Source organism: Puntigrus tetrazona, unplaced genomic scaffold (genome assembly GCF_018831695.1).
Source record: "Puntigrus tetrazona isolate hp1 unplaced genomic scaffold, ASM1883169v1 S000000001, whole genome shotgun sequence".
Lineage (NCBI taxonomy): Eukaryota > Metazoa > Chordata > Actinopteri > Cypriniformes > Cyprinidae > Puntigrus > Puntigrus tetrazona.
In genome coordinates, this window is record NW_025047681.1 from 2,906,369 (window position 1) to 2,929,419 (window position 23,051).

General features: G+C 41.4%; 2 protein-coding genes across 74 annotated transcripts in view; both read left to right on the forward strand.

Annotated features, from left to right (window-relative positions):
* Positions 1-14,829, forward strand: part of LOC122331570 (cilia- and flagella-associated protein 251-like) — a 68,808-nt gene extending 53,979 nt beyond the window's left edge. For 3 of the 25 annotated variants that reach the window (XM_043229098.1, XM_043229104.1, XM_043229103.1), the window contains 6 exons: positions 4,005-4,064; positions 4,205-4,231; positions 4,492-4,539; positions 5,307-5,333; positions 5,603-5,650; positions 14,204-14,824. In XM_043229098.1, the coding sequence (XP_043085033.1) occupies positions 4,005-4,064; positions 4,205-4,231; positions 4,492-4,539; positions 5,307-5,333; positions 5,603-5,650; positions 14,204-14,267 (274 nt within the window). In that variant the 3' untranslated portion in view covers positions 14,268-14,824. Of the gene's footprint in view, positions 1-4,004; positions 4,065-4,204; positions 4,232-4,491; positions 4,545-5,306; positions 5,334-5,602; positions 5,651-14,203 lie in introns of those variants that run through there. The other 22 variants (XR_006248198.1, XR_006248206.1, XR_006248207.1 and 19 more) reach the window with 16 other exon arrangements.
* The window catches only part of LOC122331512 (trichohyalin-like), a 590,129-nt gene that overhangs the window by 481,228 nt on the left and 85,850 nt on the right, over positions 1-23,051 (forward strand). The window lies entirely within an intron of this gene.

Consider the following 23,051-nt stretch of genomic DNA (forward strand, 5'->3'; position numbering starts at 1 on the left):
TATTTGTGCAAAGATTGTAATGAAGCACTAGGCTGAGTGGGATCCATATGCAGCTTTATTGGAGGCGGTTGTACAGATCGGGTCAAAACGATGGCAAGGAAGCAAGGGAGACAATCCAAAAATCAGAAAAGATGAGCAGAAGGTCAGGGGCAGGCAGAGAACAATCAGAGAGCAGAGGACAGATGTGCGTAATCAGCCCCAGGTAAGAGGCAGTAAGGAAATGGAGCCGGTTAATACTCTGGTGAGGCCTCTCTGGTGGTGCGGAGGAGATGGCCGGTAACCCCAGCGTAACAGAGCCCCCGCTGCAAGTCTCAAGTAGAAAGCCTCACTCACTGGCTTGGGGTGTATACAGGGTTGGGTCGGCGATGACGGTTGGCCTGATGCACCTGTCGATGGGTGGCTTGCTGTAGGTGAATGTGAGCGCGGTTCCAGTCCTCCTCGCTTTGTTAAAGCCAGTCTATGACTGAGGGTAAATCGGTTGGCTCTCATGACCAAGGGAACAAAGGGGTTGAAATCCTAAGATGCACTTGAATGGAGTCAAGCCCACTGGCACAGGTTTACATAAGGAATTTTGTGCATATTCAACCCAGAAGAGTAATGACTCCAGTCATGGGGCTTTTGCTGGCAGTAGGAATGGAGGAAACTAATGACTTCCTGATTGAGGGTTCGGTTTGGCCGTTAGATTGTGGATGGTAACCCAAGGTGAGACTAACATTAACGTTGAGGTGTTGGAAGAATGCGGTCCATACTTGGGATGTGAACCGGGGTCCTCTGTCTTCTGTACAATGTCCTCAGGTAGACCATAGTAACCGGCAGGCTTTAGAGAAACGGTCCACAATGGTGAAATTGGTCGCGTTGCCTTGAGAGTTGGGCAGATCAGTGATGAAGTCTAGGGCAATGTGTGACCAGGGTCGTCGTGCAATGTGTGACCAGGGTCGTCGGGCAATGTGTGACCAGGGTCGACGGGGTAGAGGCAGTGGCTGAAGGAATCCAGCTGGACGTTGTCGAAGAGACTTGGTGCTCTGACAGGTAGTACAGTTCTGGATGAATTGATGGTATCAGGGAATTCAGTGGGCCACCAGTAGCGATTCCTCACCAACTGGAGTGTCGCAGTGATCCCAGGGTGGTCAGAGCTCAGGGTGTGGTGGAGCTGAGACAACAGGCGCTGATGTAGCAGTTCAGGTACATAGATTACACCCGGGGGTGGTGTTTTGCTGATTGAAGTGGTTGATCTCGGTGATTAGGTGCCATTGGAAGGGTGCTAGAAGCATACAGTCAGGGAGGATGTTCCCAGGTTCGATGGGTGGATCACTTACTTCGGTTTGTCTCGATAAGGATTCGGCCTTGGTGTTCTGTGACCCTGGTCGGTAAGTCACGGTGAATTGAAACGAGTGAAAAAATTGGGCCCATCGCGCTTGGCGAGGGTTAAGATGTTTTACCTTGTGTGGGTATTCCAGATTCTTGTGATCGGTTATTACAGTGAAGGGGTGAGTTTCCCCTCTAACCAGTATCGCCATTCCATGGCAAAGAGTTCATGATTTCCTACATTGTAGTTGCATTCTGGTGCCGACAATTTGTGAGAGAAGAAAGCGTGCGGACACATTTCGGCCAGATTTCTATGGTGCTTCGACAAAACAGCTCCTAGTCCTGTGCTGGAAGCGTAGGCTCCGACAATGAAGGGTTCTTCTCGATTGGGTGTCGTAGTATAGGGGCTGACGTGAAGTGTAGCTTCAGGTTCTCAAAGGCCTCCATGGCATCAGGGGACCAGATTTGCCGGCTGGATTGTCGTTTGGTCATGACAGTGAGAGGAGTTGCTATAATGCTGTAATTGTTTATGAAGCGTCAGTAGAAGTCAGCAAACCCCAGGAATTGTTGAAGTTCTGCTAGAGTTTGGGGTCTTGGCGACTCCAGCACGGCTTTCACTTTTTTTTCATCCATTGCCACTCCCTCATGGCTCATGATGTATCCCAGCAATGATGTGCTGGTGCTGTGGAACTCACACTTCTCCTCTTTGACAACAAGTCAATTCTGAATTAGGCGGGACAGAATAGCTCCGATATGCTGGACATGAGCCTCTAGAGTGACGGAGCAAATCAATATGTCATCGATGTACACAATCACCCAAGCGGTTTAACTTGTCTCTGAAGATGTCGTTCATGAACAATTGAAACACGGATGGACTGTTGGAAAGGCTGAAGGGCATGACGAGGTACTCATAGTGACCATTTGTGGTGGAGAAGGCAGTTCGCCGCTCATCACCTTCCTGAATGCGGATCAGGTTATATGCGTTGCGCAGATCTAGCTAGATGTAGTACTTGGCCCAGCGGAATTGGTGACTGAGTGACTGAGACTAGAGGCAGGGGGTAACAAAATTTTATGGTGATATCGTTCAGGCCCCGATAGTCGATACAAGCCACCATCTTTCTTCTTTACAAAAAAGAACACAGCCGAGGCGGTGGATGTAGAAATGTGGGTGAAGCCAGTTCCTCCTTAATGTAGGTATTCATGGCCTCAGATTTGGGTTAAGATAGGGCAAATACTCTCTGGGCGGCGTGGTACCTGGGATAAGATCAATAGACCTGTGGGTCGATGAGGTGGTAATTGGGAGGCTCACTCCTTATTGAAGGCGGAGGTCGGCGTAAATGGTGGGTAGTGCTGGTTCGTCAGAGTCATTGGTACTAAAGCGCCGAGTCGGTAGTTGGTGATTGTGGAAATTTTGTTGGGCAGTGGTTCTGGCAGTAGGCGTCCCATTGCAGAATTTGTCTAATTTTCCAGGAGATTTGTGGGTCGTGAACGTGCAGCCAGTTGAGCCTGAGAATGACTTGATGGCTGTTAGAGTGGAGTAAAACTGCCTACTTGAAGTGACATTTCCTCAATAATTTTTAGCAACTCGCCGCTGCCCTGTTCACTGTCAAGGAGGAGTGACATGGGGTTAGTTTTATCTGAGAACGCTTCACAAAAGCATGAGAAATAAAGTTTCCGGTTGCCCCTGATTGTTGGTACTCATCAATCTTGTCTTGGCTGGGTGAACTGGACAGTTATACAGGCACAGATGCTTCTGAATGTTGCGCTTGTGCTCTTCGGTAGTGATATGGGTGGCACCTAACTGCATAGGTCTGGGTGCTGCCGCGGTCTCTGATGGCTGATAATTGACTGGCCGGATCGCTTGCACCGAGCCAGATCAATAAATGTATTTAGGAAAATTTGTTTAGCTCATCCCGGCAAACCAACTCTGACTGAAGCAATGTACATAAAGAGTACATATAAAGAGTAGTTTGTATGTGTCGTGTGGGTGTGGAAGGATAGCACATACTCCACGGCAGATTTCCTTCCCTGGGAGAGTGTGAGCAGCTGTTCACCGGCGTTGTGGCCCTCGCTGAGGTGCTTGAAGACCTCGCGAAACCGCTTGAGGAAAAAGGCAAAGGTGTGGAAGGAGGATCCATCTGGTTGCCAGACGGCGGTAGCCCACTCCAGCGCTCAGTTTAGCAATGAGCAAACAAATTCATTGTGGCTCAAAACATTCCAGGCTGGTTCAGGGCAAGGTGCTGATGACTTATGACATGTTTTGCAATGATATGTCCATGTGTTTATGAAATATAGCATTTTACTACAAAATTTAGACAAACCTCTAAGAAGTTATAAGCAAAAATATCTATTTTTTACTTTGCTACCAGGTGCAGGTTGTCTCATAGTTTGGCCTCAATACACAGACTACAGCGCAAATACTGCCTCATATCCATTTTGTGTACTTTTTGCAGACTTTGTTCACATGCTATTAGAGAACAGATCAACTAATCAACTTGTATTTCATAACTGTATGCCAACATGGTCTGAAGATGATCTGAGCCAATTTTGGTGAAAATCTGACAAACTATTTAATAAATCAATTCGAAAAAGTAGGTCATGAGCATGTTATTGACATTAATCTTATGCATGAAATGGTAAACTTGTAATAACTTTTATATATAATATAATAACTTTTGATTATTTTTTTTTCTTTAAAGTAATGAGAATCTAGCCGAAACCTGTCCACATCACAAGAAAATTGATGAACTTCGGGAAAGGTAAAACTAAAACAGCATGCAATTATTATTGGGATAAGTTTAAGAATAAAATACAATAACTGAGAATTTTTTTAAAAAGATGAATAAACCTCATGTCCTACACGCCTTACTGCTTTTTTCTTTAAATGCATAATACACAGATACGAAAAAGATTTGGAGCAAATAAGGTAATATAAACTGAAGTAATTTTGAATATTAATGTGTTTTTGCATACATATTTGAACACCTAAAGTAATTAAATTAAATATTTAATCTGATAGCCCAGTGTATTATAGACTTATGCAAGAGTATATTAATCAGTTATAATAGCATAATAATAGCTTTTTTAAATCCAGTTATGCAAATTAAAGAAAACTTCCAGTTAAAAATCACAAATTAATATCTTTTGAAATTATGCATTGTTAATTGTTATATTTCCAATTTTTAGACATGAACGTGACGAGTACAAGACAAAATTTGAGGAATTACAAGCAAGGTATAGTATTATAAAATATGTTGTTATAACATTATGTTGACCATAGCTGTGTATCTGGCAGTGGGAACTATTTGAGCATACTGAAAACATTAGTAGTGTCACGGGTGTGGTAAGCAGGAGAGCACACAACTAGCATAAGGGTAAATAAAGCGTTTTAATCTACTCAGAGATTAATGAAACAATATAAATACAGGCAGGCAGGCAGGCAGGCAGGCAGATCGGTCAAAATCACACGCACATAAAGACGAGATTGGACAAACAGAACTGAAATCACAGGACTTAAATACACCAAGTAAATCACAAAATGAACTACACACGGCTGAAGACAATAAAAGACAATTAACTAAAGTGGGTATACAGAACACATGGCACATGACAAAAACAATAACAAAGTCCAAAGACGTGACAAGTAGATTTAGACTGAAAGTAAACTTAGTCTAAAAGTTCTTCAGATTTTATCTCTGTTGTCCAATCTGATGAGTTCACACTCACTGTAAAAAGATCAAAAACAAAAATGTCTCGGTTACTAGCGTATCCCTTGTTTCCTGATGGAGGGAATAGAGACGTTAAGTCATGATGACAGCCTGAGGTCTTGCTTGGAGCCCTGATTAGCTCTGATAAGACATTCTCCTAAATTATTATTGGGATAACTTTAAGAATAAAATACAATAACTGAGAAAAAATGTTAAAAAGAGATGATCATCCTTCACACCTTATTGCATTACTTGATACATTTTGCATTTTTTCTTCAAACGCATTATACACAGATACGAAAAGGATTTGGAGCAAATAAGGTAATATAAACTGAAGTAATTTTGAATATTACTGTAACAGTGTGTGACAATTATATGTGTTTTTGCATAAATATTTGAATATCTAAAGTAATTTAATTATTTAATCTGATAGCCCAGTCTATTGTAGACTTAAAAAGAGCATATTAATCAGTTATAATAGCATTTTAAAATCCAGTTATGCAAATAAAAAAGAATATTTCCAGTTAAAAATCACAAACTAATATCTTTTGAAATGATCCATTGTTAATTGTTATATTTCCAATTTGTAGACTTGAATGTGACAAGTACAAGACAAAATTTGAGCAATTCCAAGCAAGGTATAGTATTATAAAATATGTTGTTATAACATTATGTTGACCATAGCTGTGTATATGGCGGTGGCAACTATTTTCAAGATTTCAAGATTTTATTTGTTACATACCATTTGTACAAGTACAACTTGTATTGAAATGTTATTCTGGTACATTCCAAAAATGTGCAAAAGTGTGACAAAATAAGAAAATGGAATAAATGTAGAATGTAAAATAAATAAATACAGCAAAAGATATACATCCTATAACAATATATAATGACAAGAAAATAAAATGTAAAAATGTACACTTTGTTATTAAATGCAGAGACAGTCTCTGTAATCAATTCGACTACAGTACAGTTTGCATACCGTCCCAACAGATTCACAGAGGACGTTGTATCTCACATTCCGCACTTCACTCTCACCTATGTCGATAAACCTAGAAACTATGTCAGGCTGTTGTTGATTTACTATAGCTCAGCCTTAAACACCATTGACCCTCAGAGACTGGCATCCAAACATAGGAACCTTGGTCTGAATTCCTCCCTCTGTGACTGGGTTCTGAACTTTCTCTCAGACAGATGTGTCCTAAGCCCCCTACTCTTTCTTTATACACATGACCGTGTCTCCTCTCACAGCTCCACCTCCATCGTCAAGTTCACGGACGATACAGTTGTACTGGGCCTCATATCCAACAACAATGAGGCAGCTTATCTTGATGAGGTGGAGAAGGTGACAACATAGTGTGAGTCGAACTGTCTCTCTCTGAATGTCAGCAAAACCAAGGAAATGGTGGCACACCGGTGGAGAGAGTAAGTAGTGTCAAGTACCTAGGAGTACACGTCTCTGAGGACTTAACCTGGACTCAGCACAAACAGATACAGGTGAAGAAAGCCAGGCAACGTCTATACCACCTGAGACAACTGAGGAAATTCAGGATCCCACCTGGGATTCTGAAAACTTTCTATACTGGTGCAATAGAAAGCGTACTGACTCAGTGCATCTCTGAATTGTTCGGAATTGTTCTGTCAATGACCGCAAAGCCCTTCAGAGAGTGGTTAGCTTAGCTGAATGCATATCTGGTTCTGTTTACTCTCTCTAGAGCTACAAAAATCATCAAAGACAATACACACCCTGGAAATCCTCTCTTCTGTCTGCTGTACTCTGGCAGACGATAACGCAGTCTGTTGGCCAAAACAGAGAGACTCAAAAGAATTTTCTTCCCCCAGGCCATCAGACTCCTCTGCACAGACAATTGCTCCACTATAAGAACTGAGATATTATAATGCCATCGCTACTATTGCATCTGGTCAGAGGAGAACTGGCCCCAGCTGATTCTGGTTTCTCACAAGGTTTTTTTCCATTCTGTATGGATGGGGTTTTGGTTCCTTGCCGCTGTCGCTTCTGGCTTGCTTTGTTGGGAACAATTAACTTCTAGTGATTATACAGTAGTGGGTCTATGTTGTCCAGGGATGGAAGGGCAGATGTTGCTCTTAATGAGCCTCTCAAAGACCTTCATGACTAGAGATGTAAGGGCAACAGGTCGATAGTCATTCAGGCAAGAAGGCTTATTGTTCTTCAGTACAGGAACTATGACAGATTTTTTTAAGCACGCTGGGATAACAGATCGACCGAGTGACTCGTTGAAAATGGAGGTAAGCCAGCTAGCTGATCGGTGCAGCTCCTTAAAACATGACCGGGATGCCGTCCGGGCCGGCAGCATATTGAAAACATTAGTACATTTAGACCGAAAGTAAACTTAGTCTAAAAGGTCTTCACATTTTATCTCTGTTGTCCAATTTGATGAGTTCACACTCACTGTAAAAAAATCAAACACAAAATGTCTCAGTTACTAGCGTATCCCTTGTTCCCTGATGGAACCTCACAACAAGATTGTGCTTCCTCAAGACCGACCATCTACTGCATCATGATGAGGTTAATACTCATACATTTTTAGGTGGAGGGTGACAGCCTACGATCCAACCTTCCTTGCAGCAAGGAGAGCACTACTCCAATTGTGCATCTGCAGGGGTCTTCTTAGAGAGAACACCAGTTCACGTACAGACTCCACTTCAGGGCTTGCCTCATTCCGGACTGCCACAGAAGTTTCAAGAACACCACGAAACGTGGGAGGTTCTCAAACTAAACCAGGTTCTCACGAGTGGCACCATCGGAGTCGCCGGCATACCGAAAGCTGTGCAGTGACAAACAGTAAAAACAGCACATTCTGGCTGGACTTCCACAGACTGTCCAGATGCCTTGCAGAGCTGGCTAGAGGCACGTGGGGAAGCCCACTTGCCAAATTTCATCTAGGTGTTCTGGTCTCTGATGAACATAATCTCTGGTTGCTGATCCACCATCTAGTCTGGATACAAACTGTGAAAACAGATTGAGAAAGAGACATGACTGATATTAGCGTAAATGCCATTCTTTTTACGATGTCACAAGTACATCGTATTTTAGGAGTAGTGTTCCCGGTTCCAGCTGATCGAAGTAATGCAGCCTAAAAATCCTTTAACGGATTTGAATAATAAAAAGTATGTTGGGGTGTTATGTGTAGGCTAAGTTAAAAAGATGTGTCTTTAATCTAGATTCAAACTGGCAGAGTGTGTCTGCTTCCCGAACAGAGTTAGGGAGATTGTTCCAGAGTTTAGGTGCTAGATAGGAAAATGATCTGCCGCCCACAGTTGATTTTGATATTCTAGGTATTATCAAATGGCCAGAGTTTTGAGAACGCAGCAGACGAGCAAGACTATAATATGATAAGAGCTTGCTCAAGTATTGAGGAGCTAAACCATTCAGGGCTTTATAGGTAATTAATAAGATTTTAAAATCTATCCGATGTTTGATAGGGAGCCAGTGCAGTGTTGACAGAACCGGGCTAATGTGATCATACTTCGAAGTTCTAGTAAGGACTCTAACTGCTGCGATTTGGAATAGCTGAAGTTTGTTTATCAAGTGTGCAGAACAACCACCCAATAAAGCATTACAATAATCTAACCTCGAGGTCATAAATGTATGAATTAATATTTCTGCATTAGACGTTGAAAGCATAGGTTTATTTATATATATTTTTAAGATAGAAACACGCAGTTTTACAGATGCTAGAAACATGGTTGTCAAAGGAAAGATTGCTGTTGTTGTATTACAAATGTATAAAAGGTTAAACACAGACTCCAATATAACAGTATATGCTGAATGTGTATTGTGATTTACATTCTAAGAGCAGGAAGCCCAAGCCCTGAGACAGTTATCTTTTGTCTTTCAGTTCTTGAACATCTGGTAGGTGTCCTAAGTCAAGTGTGAATGCTAATCCTAAGGTACAACTGTGCCTTTGTTTCACCTATGCATTTGAATGACACTTGGATGCTAAATAGATCAAGGATCGGGAAAGTTCCTGTTCTGGGCTAAGTTCCTGATTGCATTTGAATACTTTTGTTTAACTGGTCTCCACCTCTGTGTACTCCTCCCCTTTGAAACATATATACTTCAACCTAACATGTTTCAGTTAGATTTTTTGCTTGGAGATTTCTTGAAGATTTTCTTGGAGATTGCTTGACGATTTTCTTAAAGATTTCTTGAAGACTTCTTGCAGATGACTACAGCAACGAAATAAAAAAACTAACTCCTGCTTTACCAGGAATCTCCTGGTCTCTTCTTAAAAAGAAGCTAAAAAAGTTTCCAACACTGTCAAACAGCACACCTAGGTTCTGTTGGAAACTTTTTTAGCTTCTTTTTAAGAAGAGATAACTGTCTAAGGGCTTGGGTGTCCTGCTCTTAGAATGTAAATCACAATACACATTCAGCATTTACTGTTATATTTGAATCTGTGTTTAACCTTTCATAAATTTGTAATACAACAGTTCCTAACTGATGATGAAGAATTAACAGAGCAGCCATCAAGTGTTAGACTGTGTTCTAGATTATTATATGTGGGGTTTTTAGGTCCGATCATTAGCACCATTAAGAAGTTTTTTTCATCCGGTTTTTTATATTGACTATGCATTCTGTTCTCAGTTTTGTGTGTATCACCAGGCTGCGCTGAAATATAGAGCTGAGTATCATCAGCATAGCAGTGAAAGCTAACACCATGACTCCTGATAATGTCTCCCAGAGGTAACATGTACAGGATGAAAAGTAAAGGTCCTAGCACTGAGCCTTGAGGAACTCCATATTTCACTTTTGAGCGATATGATACCTCCTCATTTAGTGCTACAAACTGATAGCGGTCAGATAGATATGATTTAAACCATGCTAAGGCGTTTCCTCTAATGCCAACATAGTTTTCTAGTCTATCCAAGAGAATGTTGTGATGGATAGTTTCGAATGCTGCGCTAAGATCTAATAGCACTAATAACGAGATAAAACCACAATCCGATGATAGAAGCAGGTCATTAGTAACTCTAATGAGAGCAGTCTCAGTACTATGGTACGGTTTAAAACCTGATTGGAAATCCTCACAGACACCATTTTTTTTTTCTAAAAAGGAATACAGTTGTGAGGATACTACCTTTTCTAGTATCTTTGACAGAAAAGGGAGATTAGAGATTGGTCTGTAATTTACTAAGTCTTTGGGATCAAGTGGTTTCTTAATGAGAGGCTTAACTACTGCCAGTTTGAAGGTTTTGGGAACATGTCCTAATGACAATGAGGAATTAATAATGTTCAAAATAGGATCTATGACTTCTGGAAGCAAATCTTTTAATAGTTTAGATGGAATAGAGTCTAACATACATGTTGCTGGTTTAGATGATTTAACAAGTTTGTACAAGTCTTCTTCTCCTATAGTAGAGAAAGAATGTAATTTTTCCTCAGGAGATCTAAAGCTCACTATCTGATGTGAAACTGTAGTTGATGGCTGCATAGTTACAATTTTATCTCTGATGGTATCAATCTTAGAAGTAAAGAAATTCATGAAGTCATTGCTGCTATACTCTTGGGGAATATTAGCACCCGTTGACGTTTTATTTTTTGTTCATTTAGTTACTGTACTGAATAAATACCAGGGGTTGTGTTTGTTTTCTTCTAAAAGGGATGAAAAATAATCAGATCTTGCAATTTTTAATGCTTTTCTGTATGACAGGATACTCTCCCGCCAGGCAGTATGAAATACTTCTAATTTAGTTTTTCTCCACCTGCGCTCCATTTTCCGGGCTGCTCTCTTTAGGGTGCGTGTGTTTTCATTATATCATGGAGTCAGATTGTTTTCTTTCATCTTTTTTAAGTGCAAAGGAGCAACTGTATCTAAAGTGCTAGAAAAAAGAGAGTGCATAGTTTCTGTTATATCATCAAGTTTTTGCATCGCATTGGATGTGCTAAGGAATTGAGATAAGTCAGGAAGATTACAGAGAAAGCTTTCTTTTGTGGTGGAAGTGATGGTTCTACCATACTTGTGATAGGGTGCAGAGTTTACAGATTTATCTATGCAGAGTTCACACAAGACGAGATAGTGATCTGAAATGTCATCACTTTGCTGCAGAACTTCAACCATTTTAACATCCATTCTATGTGACAGTATTAGATCTAGAGTATGATTTCGACAATGAGTTGGTCCTGTTGTCTAACCCCAACAGAGTTCAGAATGTCTAAGAAAGCTGATCCTAATGCATCGTTTTCATTATCAACATGGATATTAAAATCGCCAACAATTAAGACTTTATCTGCGGCCAGTACTAACTCAGTTAGAAAATCAGCAAATTCTTTAATGAAATCTGTGCTGTGCCCTGGTGGCCTGTATACAGTAGCCAGTACAAACATGACAGAGCATTTATCACTAGCACATGATTCTGTAGATAATGTTATATGCAGCACCAAAACTTCAAATGAGTTATACTTAAAGCCTGCCCTTTGAGAAGTACTGAGAATGTTGTTATAAATTGTAGCAACACCTCCCCCTTTACCTTTTACACGTGGCTCATTTTTATAGCAATAAGTTTGGGGGGTAGATTAATTTAGAGTAATATATTCATTTGGTTTTAGCCAGGTTTCTCTAAAACAATGCAAATCTAGGTTCTGATCTTTGATCAAATCATATATATAAAGTGCTTTTGTGGAAAGTGATCTAATATTCAGTGAGCCAAGTTTTATCGTTTGCTTATTTGAATTATAGGTAGTTTTAATTTGTTGGACATTAATTAAATTATTGCCGTTAATTTGGTTTGGACGTTCTCTGCATATTCTAATTCGGGGAACAGACACAGTCTCTCTGCTTCCTGACCTGGGCACAAGTTGGTCATGTTGGAGCTCTAAGAATATATGCCATATTTCTAGATAGAAGAGCGGCACCACCACAGGAGGGATGAAGACCATTTCTTTTCAACATTCTTTTCTTGTCTGCCCCAGAAACTCATCCAATTGTCTATAAAGCCTATGTTGTTCTGCGGGCACCACTTAGACATCCAGCCATCGAGACCCAGCAGTCTGCTGTAAATTTCATCACACCAGTAAGCAGGGAGGGGACCAGAGCATATTACATTATCCGACATAGTGTTTGCAAATTCACACACCTCTTTAATATTATTTTTAGTGATCTCCAACTGGCGAAGTCGAACATCATTAGCGCCGGCGTGAATAACAATTTCTGAAATTTATGTTTAGCATTAGCCAGCACTTTTAAATTTGACAGGATGTCAGACGCTCTGGCTCCCGGTAAGCATTGGACTACGGTGGCTGGTGTCTCTATTTTCACGTTCCGTACAATAGAATCGCCAATTATTAGAGCACTTTGATCAGGTTTCTCAGTGGGTGCATCACTGAGTGGGGAGAACCTGTTTGATGTTCTAGTCGGAACGAAAGAGCGGTGTTTTGACCCGCGACTAGCCCGCTTCACGGTCACCCAATTGCCCTGCTGCACGGGCTCTAATGCTGGAACCGAACAATGTACATCATTCACTGTACTAGACGCATCCAAAGCAGTATCTAAAGCCTTCGCATTCTTACTGTCCTCAATTAGAGTTTGGATGCGTGTCTCTAATTCTAAGACCTTCTCTGTCAGCCTAGCTATTTCCCTGCATTTATCACACGTGAATCCCTGATCGCTAACAGAGAAGGATAAGCTATACATGTGGCAGGCGGTGCAAGTGACGATGGAAGGAGAAGCCATTTACTCACCGTAAGTTATTGAGGATTCACTTACCACTCTTGTTTTGATGAACTTGTGAAAAACGGAGCGAACGAGCGCAAGGAACAAATGAACAGGAGCGGAAAGAAGCCAACAATGGGCACGAAAACGCGGGTGGGAGCAAAAGTGAATCAGCTAACAAGTACTAACTCACCGCCGAGTTTTAGATTAAAGCGAGTGAACTAATAGCAGTTGAATTAGTTAGATTAATTTGATAGTATCAACGGTATGTAGACAATTAAATTATATTTGATCGCTAGAGAAGAGGTGATAAATTGAAGAGCGACGCTGCACGGAGCTACAAACAAACCAACCTCTCAGAGACATGTCTATTTATATGTCCATTTAAAGACATGTCTATGAGAGATGTAAAGTCAGAAACTCATCTTTGTGATATGGACTCAGAAAACAATCATTTATCAGTAAATAATTAAACCCATCCTACTTTTTCACACATTAATGTTTTTTATAGTCAATAATTCATAGTAATTACTTTTACTGGGGCTTTGCGGCAAGCTTTAACCTATTGCCTGTATTCTTTTCACAAAAAAACACATCTGATAAGTGAACTGAACAATGTACCTTATGCTAATATGATACTTTGCCTCAGAGGTTACTGATAAATCCATCACTTAGGTGGTCTGACCTTGTTTGTAAATGGTTTAAATTTATTGCTAAATGTCACAGCTGCGTGCACGTTCCTCAGTAACAATCACCATGACACGTCACCACCCGATCAATTAGAGACTCATTACACCCGTGAACCATCCCCCCAATACTAATCACCACCACCTGTACCAGCAATCACGTGCACACTACTTATACTCACCTCAGTCACTTCCTTGTCGGCTGGTATCAGCGTTACATGGACACTCTTATCCTAGCTTGTGTCCTGCATTCCTCAGATTCCCTGGTCAATGTCTGGAAATCTGGAAAAGTCACATCACCATAGTCACAACGTCCAACGTTAGATATACCTGGAGCACGGCCGGCTGCGTACTCCAGCAATCCAGGAAGTTGTCAAGGCTTCCTTCTAAAGTGTTTGCTCTACATTGAGGCTAACGCCCCTCAGTTTGCCAAGGAAGTCTCCAAAATCGCCTTTGTGGTTTCTCTTCTCTCCAGACGGGCTTTACAATGGGAGGATGGGTTATGGAATGCCAAAAGCCTGGTTATGTTTTCACTGACAATGTTCATTGATCATTTTAAAGAAGTGTTTGGAGCCACTCTCACTCCTCTCTCAGTACATGACAAACTTTTCACTTTAAAGCAAGGCTCTACCTCCATACACGAGTACACACTCTATTTCCGCACCCTAGCAGCTTCCAGTGGATGGAATCACATCTATGAAAACAAATGGCATTTATGATGACAATGCTAATCTTGAGAAAGCCATTAGCGTGTCACCACATCTCTCTGCTTGCTCCCCTAAGGAAAGCGCTTCACACTCTTTCCCGACAGTGGGTACCTGCTTTTGATACCGAGGAACCAATGTGCACCTACTCTTAACAGCTGGATCCATTAGAAAGACCATATACAAAATCATCTGTGTCTCTATTGCGGAGCAGCCACTCATATGATCAGGAGATGCCCCGTTCGTCCGCCTCGACCATTGGTGAGTACCGTCTCAGTTAATTCCTCAGTATCCATAATTCCTCATAACAAAGCCCATTTGGTCGTTAACTCCCATACTTTCTCCGTACATGTCCTAGTTGACTCCGGAGCGGCAAGTAACTTAATCTCCTCCCACTGCATTATCAATAACCATATACTTACTGTACCCAACGAAATACGGTATAAGATTACCACCATCCAGGGTTTACCATTGGGCGAGGGTAAGATTACCCATTAGTCTCCTTGTTCCTTGATAGTATCCTTGGTAGACCTTGGCTTATCCAACACCATCCTACCATTGACTGGAGTAACAGAGAAATATTGGAATGGAGTCCGGAATGTAGATGTCATGGGCATCATGTAGTTAAGCACAATGTCGAACCTCCCGCTCACACTATCCGACTACATTCCACCACCATAGAAAGTCCAGAAACCACCATCCCTGTTCACATCCCCTCAGTGTACCACTCCTTTGCAGACGTCTTCAGCAAAGGCGTGCCACTCACCTAAAACTTCACCAGCCCTGGGACTGTAGTATCGACCTTCTGCAAGACGCCAAATTACCCCATGGAAAAGTCTATCCCCTATCTCATCCCGAACAGGAAGCTATGCATGAGTACAACCGTGAAGCCCTCCAAAAGGGGTTTATCAGACCATCCACATCCCCAGCTGTTTCCAGCTTTTCTTCGTGGCCAAGAAGGACGGGAACTCCGTCCATGCATCGATTATCGGGTGCTGAATAAAGCCACAATCAAGTTTGCCTATCCAATTCCCCTTGTTCCTCCAGTCCTAGAGGAGCTTCGACAGGCCGACCAGATTCGACCTCCAAAGTTCCTATAATTTATTCCGCATACGAGAGGGGGTGAATGGAAAACTGCTTTATTACTCCCGCTGGTCACTACGAATACCAGGTCATGCCTTATTGTCTGTAATAGTCCGTCCATTTTCCATAGCTTTATGTATGAGATTCAGAGATTACCTTCACAATTTCACGATTGTTTATATTGATGATATTCTCATATATTCACGCAACTTACCCGATCATCAAACCTATGTGCGGCAGGTTCTCCAACATCTCCGAGAACACAATTTATTCCTGCTGTGACCGGCTGGGAGGAACCCAAGTCAGTAAAGGAGATGCAATGTTTGCTTGGATTTGCCAATTTTTATCGACGGTTTATCAAGAATTACAGCCTTTATTACAGCCTTGATGGAGCTATACTATCTCAGTGGTCTGATGAACCTTGAACCGGGGCACAAAGATGATAAAGCAGATGCCTTATCTCGCATGTTCTCCCCAGAACCTACTTGAACCTGCCTGAGCCCGTGTTACCACCCTCAATATTCATTGCTCCTTTTTTTATGGCAACTTGATGAAGAGATTCGAGTTGCCACCCTCGAAGAACCTGCTCCCCAGAATGTACCACCAGGTCTAACTTATGTCCCCTCTCACTTACGCCTGGTATTGCTTGAAAATACACATTCGTCACCAGGCTCAAGACATCCTGGCAGCAGGCGAACCCTCTCGCTCCTCCAACAGAAATATTGGTAGCCTGACATGGCTGCCGCAGTTACACGATACGTGAAAGGATGCTCAGTCTGCGCCACCATCACAACACCACGTCATCTGCCCGAAGGTAAACTCCACCCTTTACCCATCCCTCGCCAACCCTGGACCCACATTGGAGTGTACTACGCCACTGACTCCATCACAAGGTTATACCACTATTCTAGTAGCGGTCAACAGACAAAACCCAAGCCTGGTCTAAGGAAAGTGTACTTTACTGGTATTGGAGATTACTATGAACTTGAACTACTGCCTTCGTCTGAAGTTATCACTGCTTGAACGCGTTACTTGTGACCAGAAATAAACACTCTTAACCAATGACTGCTTCTTCCTTGTATGTGTGGTCATGACACTAATGAGTTTCATTTCATAGATCTAAAATATACTTCTTATAATATACTTTTTTTTAAAATGCAACTTTCAAATTTCACACTATTTTAAAACACTATCCTGTCCTTAGATCGGAAACTTAACATTCAGTTTCACAAGCTGTGATTTGCGCCTATAGGAAGAGAAAAAAAAAAAAATGTAAACAATTAGAATATAATCAAACTGTTTAAAATAGCGGAAGTAGAATATGTAACAATTTTTATGACTGCATAAATATGCGATTTCATTACTCATATCCCACCAGTCACAACTGTGATAGAGTAAAACACAATTTTTCTGATAAATTTGTAAAAATAATAATCAATTATTTAAAAGGGTTACTAATGACACATCATTTAGAAAATTGAAGCTCCCTTTAAGAAAATCCTCCTAATATCAAGTCAAGTCAAGTGGCTTTTATTGTGATTACAACTACATATAGCTGTGCAGTACATAGTGAAATGAGACAACGTTTCTCCAGGACCTGGTGCTACATGGAGTCACACTTACAACACAATACAAAAGAACTCACATATTGAGCTAAGACAGTGTCTTAGCCACATAAAGTGCAAAGTGTGCAGACTAGTGCAAACAGCAAGGGAGTAGAGTGCAAACCCAGTGTGCAAACTAGTGCAAAGACAAAATTAGTGCAAGGCAAAGACATAATTAGTGCAAGAACAAAAAAATACAAACAACAATAAATATGAAGTGCACAACAATAAAGATGACGTGCAATGCCAATGATCTTTTCAGCTGTCCTCACTATAGTTTGGAGGGTCTTGTGATCCGATACGGTGCAATTCCTAAACCAGGCAGTGATGCAGCAGCACAGGATGCTCTCAATGGTCCCCCTATAGAACATAGTCAGGATGGGTGGAGGGAGATGAGCTTTCCTCAGCCTCCTCAAGAAATAGAGGCACTGCTGGGCTTTCTTGGTGATGGAGCTGGTGTTGAGTGACCAGGTGAAGTTATCCGCCAGATGAACACCAAGGAATTTGGTGCTCTTGACGATCTCCACCTTGGACCCGTCCATGGACAGTGGAGAATGGTCACTCTTTGCTTGCTTGAAGTCAACAATCATCTCCTTTGTCTTGTCGACATTCAGAGATAGATTGTTGGCTCTACACCAAGTTGTGAGCTGCTGCACCTCATCTCATTATGCAGACTTGTCGTTCTTGCTGATGAGACCCACCACGGTCGTTTCATCAGCGAACTTGATTATATGATTGGAGCTGTGCATCGCTGCACAGTCTGTACAAGCCTCTCAAAGCATTTCATCACAATTGGTGTGAGTGCGACGGGACGGGACGGCACGAAACCACAGACTTCTTAGGCACCGGGACACTTGTTGTTGTTTTGAGGCACATCGGAATGACAGAGCTGCTCAGAGAGATATTGAAGATATCAGTGAAGACTTCAGCTAGCTGCTCTGCACACTCCTTTAGTACTCTGCCTGGAATGTTGTCCGGTCCAGCAGACTTTCGTGGGTTAACTCTATAAAATGTTTTCCTCACATCAGCTGTGGTGAAGCAGAGTACTGGGTCATTGGTTTGAGGGGTGGACTTCCTCACCGTTGTTTTATTCTGTGCCTCAAAACATGCCTAGAAGTCATTCAGCGCATCTGGTAGGGAGGCGTTACCATCACAGACAGGTAGAGTTGTCTTGTAGTTGGCGACCGCTTGAATGCCCTGCCATATGCGCTGTGAGTCACTGCTGTTTTGGAAGTGGCCGTGGATTCTTTTTAGCATAAGGCGCGCTTTGCTTCTCTGATAGCGTGGGACAGTTTGGCCCTCACTGTTTTTAGAGCTGCCCGGTCCTTTGCTCTGAAGGCGAAGTCTCGCTCCTTCAGGAGAGGACGTACGTTAGTGTTCATCCACGGCTTCTGGTTAGAACGTGTGGTGATGGTCTTGGAGACGGTCATATCAGCAATGCACTTCTCGATGTAGCCAGTCACTGATGATGTGTACTCCTCCAAGTCAATGGAATCGCCATTGGTTGCAGCCTCTCAAAATATTTCCCAGTCTGTACACTCAAAACAGTCCTGAAGAGCAGAGATGGATCCTGCTGGCCAGGTTTTAATCTGTTTCAGAACTGGTTTAGAGCATCTGATGAGTGGTCTGTATGCTGCAATCAACATGACAGAGATGTGGTCTGAGTAGCCGAGGTGGGGGCAGGGCTCCGTACGATACGTGCTGGGAATGTTTGTGTAAATAAGATCTATTCCGTGTTGATATAAACGCACACGCCACCACCACAAGTCTTAGCGCACAGTGCAACATTTCTGTCAGCACGAAATACGGTTAGCTGAATGGCGGTGTCCGGAACTCTGTCACTGAGCCACATTTACATAAAGCCAAAGACGCAGCAATCCCTATACTCACGCCTTGTAGCTCAGCGAAGTCGAAAGTAGTCCATCTTATTGTCAAGTTAACAGACGCTGGACAGAAAGATGGAGGGGAGTGCCCGTCGGCTAGGGTTAGTGGTTAGCCTAGCACGGACACCCGCCCGTTTACCTCGCTTCCGTTTCCTCGAACACCGCTTGCAGCGTCCTCTTCCCCGGCCTTCGGCATCAGGAGACACCGAGGACCGAGGACCGAGGGCCTGGTCCGCACAGCAAGCCGAGATCATTTTGGATTTTTTTTTTTTTCATCATCATCATCTTACATGTATAAAAGACACATGGGACCCAGAAATCAAAATGATTAATAGGGGATACAATACTTTGACTCACAAAACAAACCAATGCATATTTAAAATGCGTTTTAGCGTCTCTCACTTTTACATTACAGATAGATCGTGAGCAAACATACACAATCCCTGCTGACAAACTAGTCACATAAACTTAAAGCAATAAAAACTTAAGCAATAAAAAAGCCACAGTCGCTACCATTTTAAAACATATAAACACATAAAAAGTCTTGGTATTATTAATAAAATTTAGGCATCCTTGTCTAAGTCTAATCACAAAAATTTGTTTTTTATTATTATTATTATTATTATTATTATCTTCTACTTTCACATAAAATAATGCAACAACGTAACGTAACATTACATAAGCAAATTTATTTAAAAAGCTAAAGCATCTAATGAAACTTGTTTTATTAATTAATAAATTAGAAGCGTAGCACATTTTGACAAGGATAAATAAATAAATTCTATTAACTAATTAACCACACAAAGACCTTTTTTAATGTGACGATGTTGGCTGTTGTTGTAATAGCGGCATTTTAGTTGCTCAAGGTTTTTTGACTGCATGGCTTTTAAAATGTTTTGTTTATTCTCTTTAGGTGGCTTCTGATGCAGTTGTCGACATGGGAAGCAGCGGAGCTTTAAGTGAGGACCTTAATAATCCCTGTAGAGAATCAGAGCTAAAGAAGATGTATGATAAATTGAGATTACAAATGCTGGCAAAGTATATAATGGAAATTAAAAAGAAATCAAAGACAGACAAAACCATAAATGAAACAAACGAAAAGGAAAGGCTTAAAGCAATGCTGAAGGTAAGGATCTTTAGATCAGAAGAGTTACCCTTCCTACATAAAGATTGTTTTCTGAGATGAACCTGTCACATCTTCATAAACTAACACTGTATTGTCTTTCTTAGGACGTTTTCACTAAAGCTCAACAAGACATGACTGAAAAGAAAGATTTTCTATCCTTTTTTCAAGTTGACCATAAAACAGAGGAGGGTGAAAAACAAGAGCTAGTAAAAACACAAGACAAAAATACAAAACAGCAAAAGAAGGTACAGAGCTGCAAATACTTCATATATATATGTGTGTGTGTATATATATATATATATATATATATATATATATATATATATATATATATATATATATATATATATATATATATATATATATATATATATATAAGAAATTATATATTAATTAAAAATATAATCAAAAGAGAAGTTACATTAAAGTACTCTTCATATATTGATTTGTTTTTAAGAAACTTAAATACATCGAATTGGCTCTCCAAAATCTGCAAATGATAATATTTCATGAAGAGGCTAGAAATCTCCAGACCATGTACAAGGTAAAGAAAAATACAAAATACAATAAAATATAAAATGTCAAGATATTCAATCATTAATTGTTAATCAGTTTGTCTATCTGGAACTGTTTCAGCAACCTGACCCTCTGTGTGAGCTGGCTGATGAATGTTACAAGATCGGCTGCCTGCTGGCTTTACACAATCCACCTCTGCTGCTCGACTGGGAGAAAAAAGAGCCGTCAGATTACCTGCCACCAATTAAGATGGAAGACACATCTGCAAAGACAGCTCTGTAGATTTAAAATCCAGCATTAAAGAGATTACAGACTTCATGTAATGGTTTATGTAGATTGTTAACATTTTATACCTAATAAACTAATAGTCACTATTAGGGGACTGCTAGGACACACACAGACCACAAGGTGAGCACCCTCTCTGGCCTCACCAACACCTTATCAATCAAAAACTGTAACATATAACATAAAACATAAATACATTGTTTTGACTTTATTGCAGCACAAAAATCTTGATTAACTTGTTAGCATGTGGGTTTGATCCTATGGGTAGAAGGAATCATGAATTATGATGATTTATTTTGAAGAGTACTTATATATGATCAGTTTGCCATTGATTTCTAAAATAATGTTTTTTTCTAAATAACATAAAATATAATAATACACATTAAGAGTAATTGAAAATACAAATATATACATAAATCCAGCAGTAAATACATGGATGGGGTGAAACTAGAATTATTGTGTGAGTGGAAGTAAATATATCAGATTTAAAACCTAGAATCCATGCTGAAAAAATCCAGCATTGCTGTTCAAAGGGCATCTCAAGTGTGCAATTCATGGATTTGTGTATAAAGCTTTGTAAAAAAAAAAGAAAAAAAGGGACAAAGTTTTTGAAAAACATTTGGAAAATAAAAGTCTTTTGTTGGCTTAAGTCTGTTTTTTATCCATAAAAAAATATTTAAATATGTCACGAATGAGGGGCCTGAGGCGTGCGGATCCATATGCAGGCTTTTATTAAACGAAGGCATGGTCAAAACAGGCAGGCGTCAAACAGGGCAAACAGATGTATAAGAGGCGAGGCAATAACAAAATCCAGAAACAGGCGAAGGTCAGGTCAGGCGGTTTTATGTCACCAAGCCAGCAGAGGGAGCTCTTACCTCTGGGTGATCTGCGATCACTCCCTCTGCTGCTACTTCCTGTCTGAGGACTATAAAGACTGTTGTAGGCCCCTCACCTGGAGGTTGCATTGTTTCGCCTGTTCTATTGTTGTTTCCCGAGTTTTCCTTAGTCTTAGTTCTCTTGGTTTTGACCCTGCCTGTCTTTCGATATTCTGATTGTTTGCTGCCTGACCTGACCTTCGCCTGTTTCTGGATTTTGTTATTGCCTCGCCTCTTATACATCTGTTTGCCCAAGATGGCCGCCGCCTTCCCAGAGCCGCTTCCCAAGATGGCCGCCGCCTTCCCAGAGCCGCTTCCCAAGATGTCCGCCGCCTTCCCAGAGCCGCTTCCCAAGATGGCCGCTGCTTTCCCAAAGCCGCTTCCCATGTTCTATCATAAACATGTTCTATCATAGTAGCTTAAAATTGAGTGTTGGTGTGCAGAAAACCTTACAGTAGAAGAATACACATATGGGATTACCTGTAGGGAATCAGCCAGATGGACACCTAGCTAAAGACGGGGGCTGACTGGAGAACTGGAAAGCAACGCCAGTACTGAGCCTGGAGGGGGTGCTGGAGGATACTCATCCAGAGTTTGTTGTATGAGGAACGTACTGGAAAAGGAGGTTGGCACTTACATCACATGGTGCTGACAAGTGAGGCAGTACGGCTAGCCTTTGGCTGGTTCTGCCACTTCCGGGGACAGGGCTTGCAGGTTCTCCACTTGATCGCGGAAATATGTAGTGGGAACATTGTGCACATATCCAGGCCAGGGTTTCAGGACGATGTGAGAGTTGACCAGTCCAGAAAACAAGGCACTCTTCACTCACCATAAATGCTTAATGGAAGTGAGTGTGGTTAGGAGTGCTGTCTTTTTAGGAACTAAGCTCGACTAACCCCAGCAGCTCAAAAGGATCCAGCACTACTCCAATCAAGCATATGTGGAAATCTTTTCTGCAAGTCTGTACAAGCTGTTCTCACTGGGGGAAATGCATACTTGCATAGAGCTAGATCTATGCTGGTGGCTGGCAGTGGGAGGATTATGCAAGAACTCAACAGCTTTACCTGGGCTTCTCCAAATCGACTCCAAATTAGCTGGATCATCTCAGGATTGAAGCAGATTGGCTGCACGATTGAGCTCCCCAGAATCTGGACACCAGAACTGCATCTGACTCTAAAAGAGTTATTGGTGAGCTGTAACAGTGGTTGATGTACAACGCAATCATAGTATTGTCCATGCAGAAGATAGTGCCCTGCAGTACAGTCCAGAAGTGCTGCAAGGTCAGATGGATCTAAACAGCTCTAGGCAATTGAAGCGCCAAAGATGATGAGGCCCTGTCCAGAACACTGACTCTGCTTTCCCGTTGACTCTTATACAGGCCAAAGTGCCCTTAGAACAAAAGCAACGTCTATCCAACGAATGAAAGTCCAATGACGAGCTGGCTTGATTTTTCACGTGGATTGTCCCATGGCATGTTGAATCGAGACATGTAAAAATAATCTTATTTAGAGTGTAAATTTAGAATGTGAACTTTGCTTTCATCAACTTAGGAGGCAAAATAGTGCAGTCATGGGTACTCACAT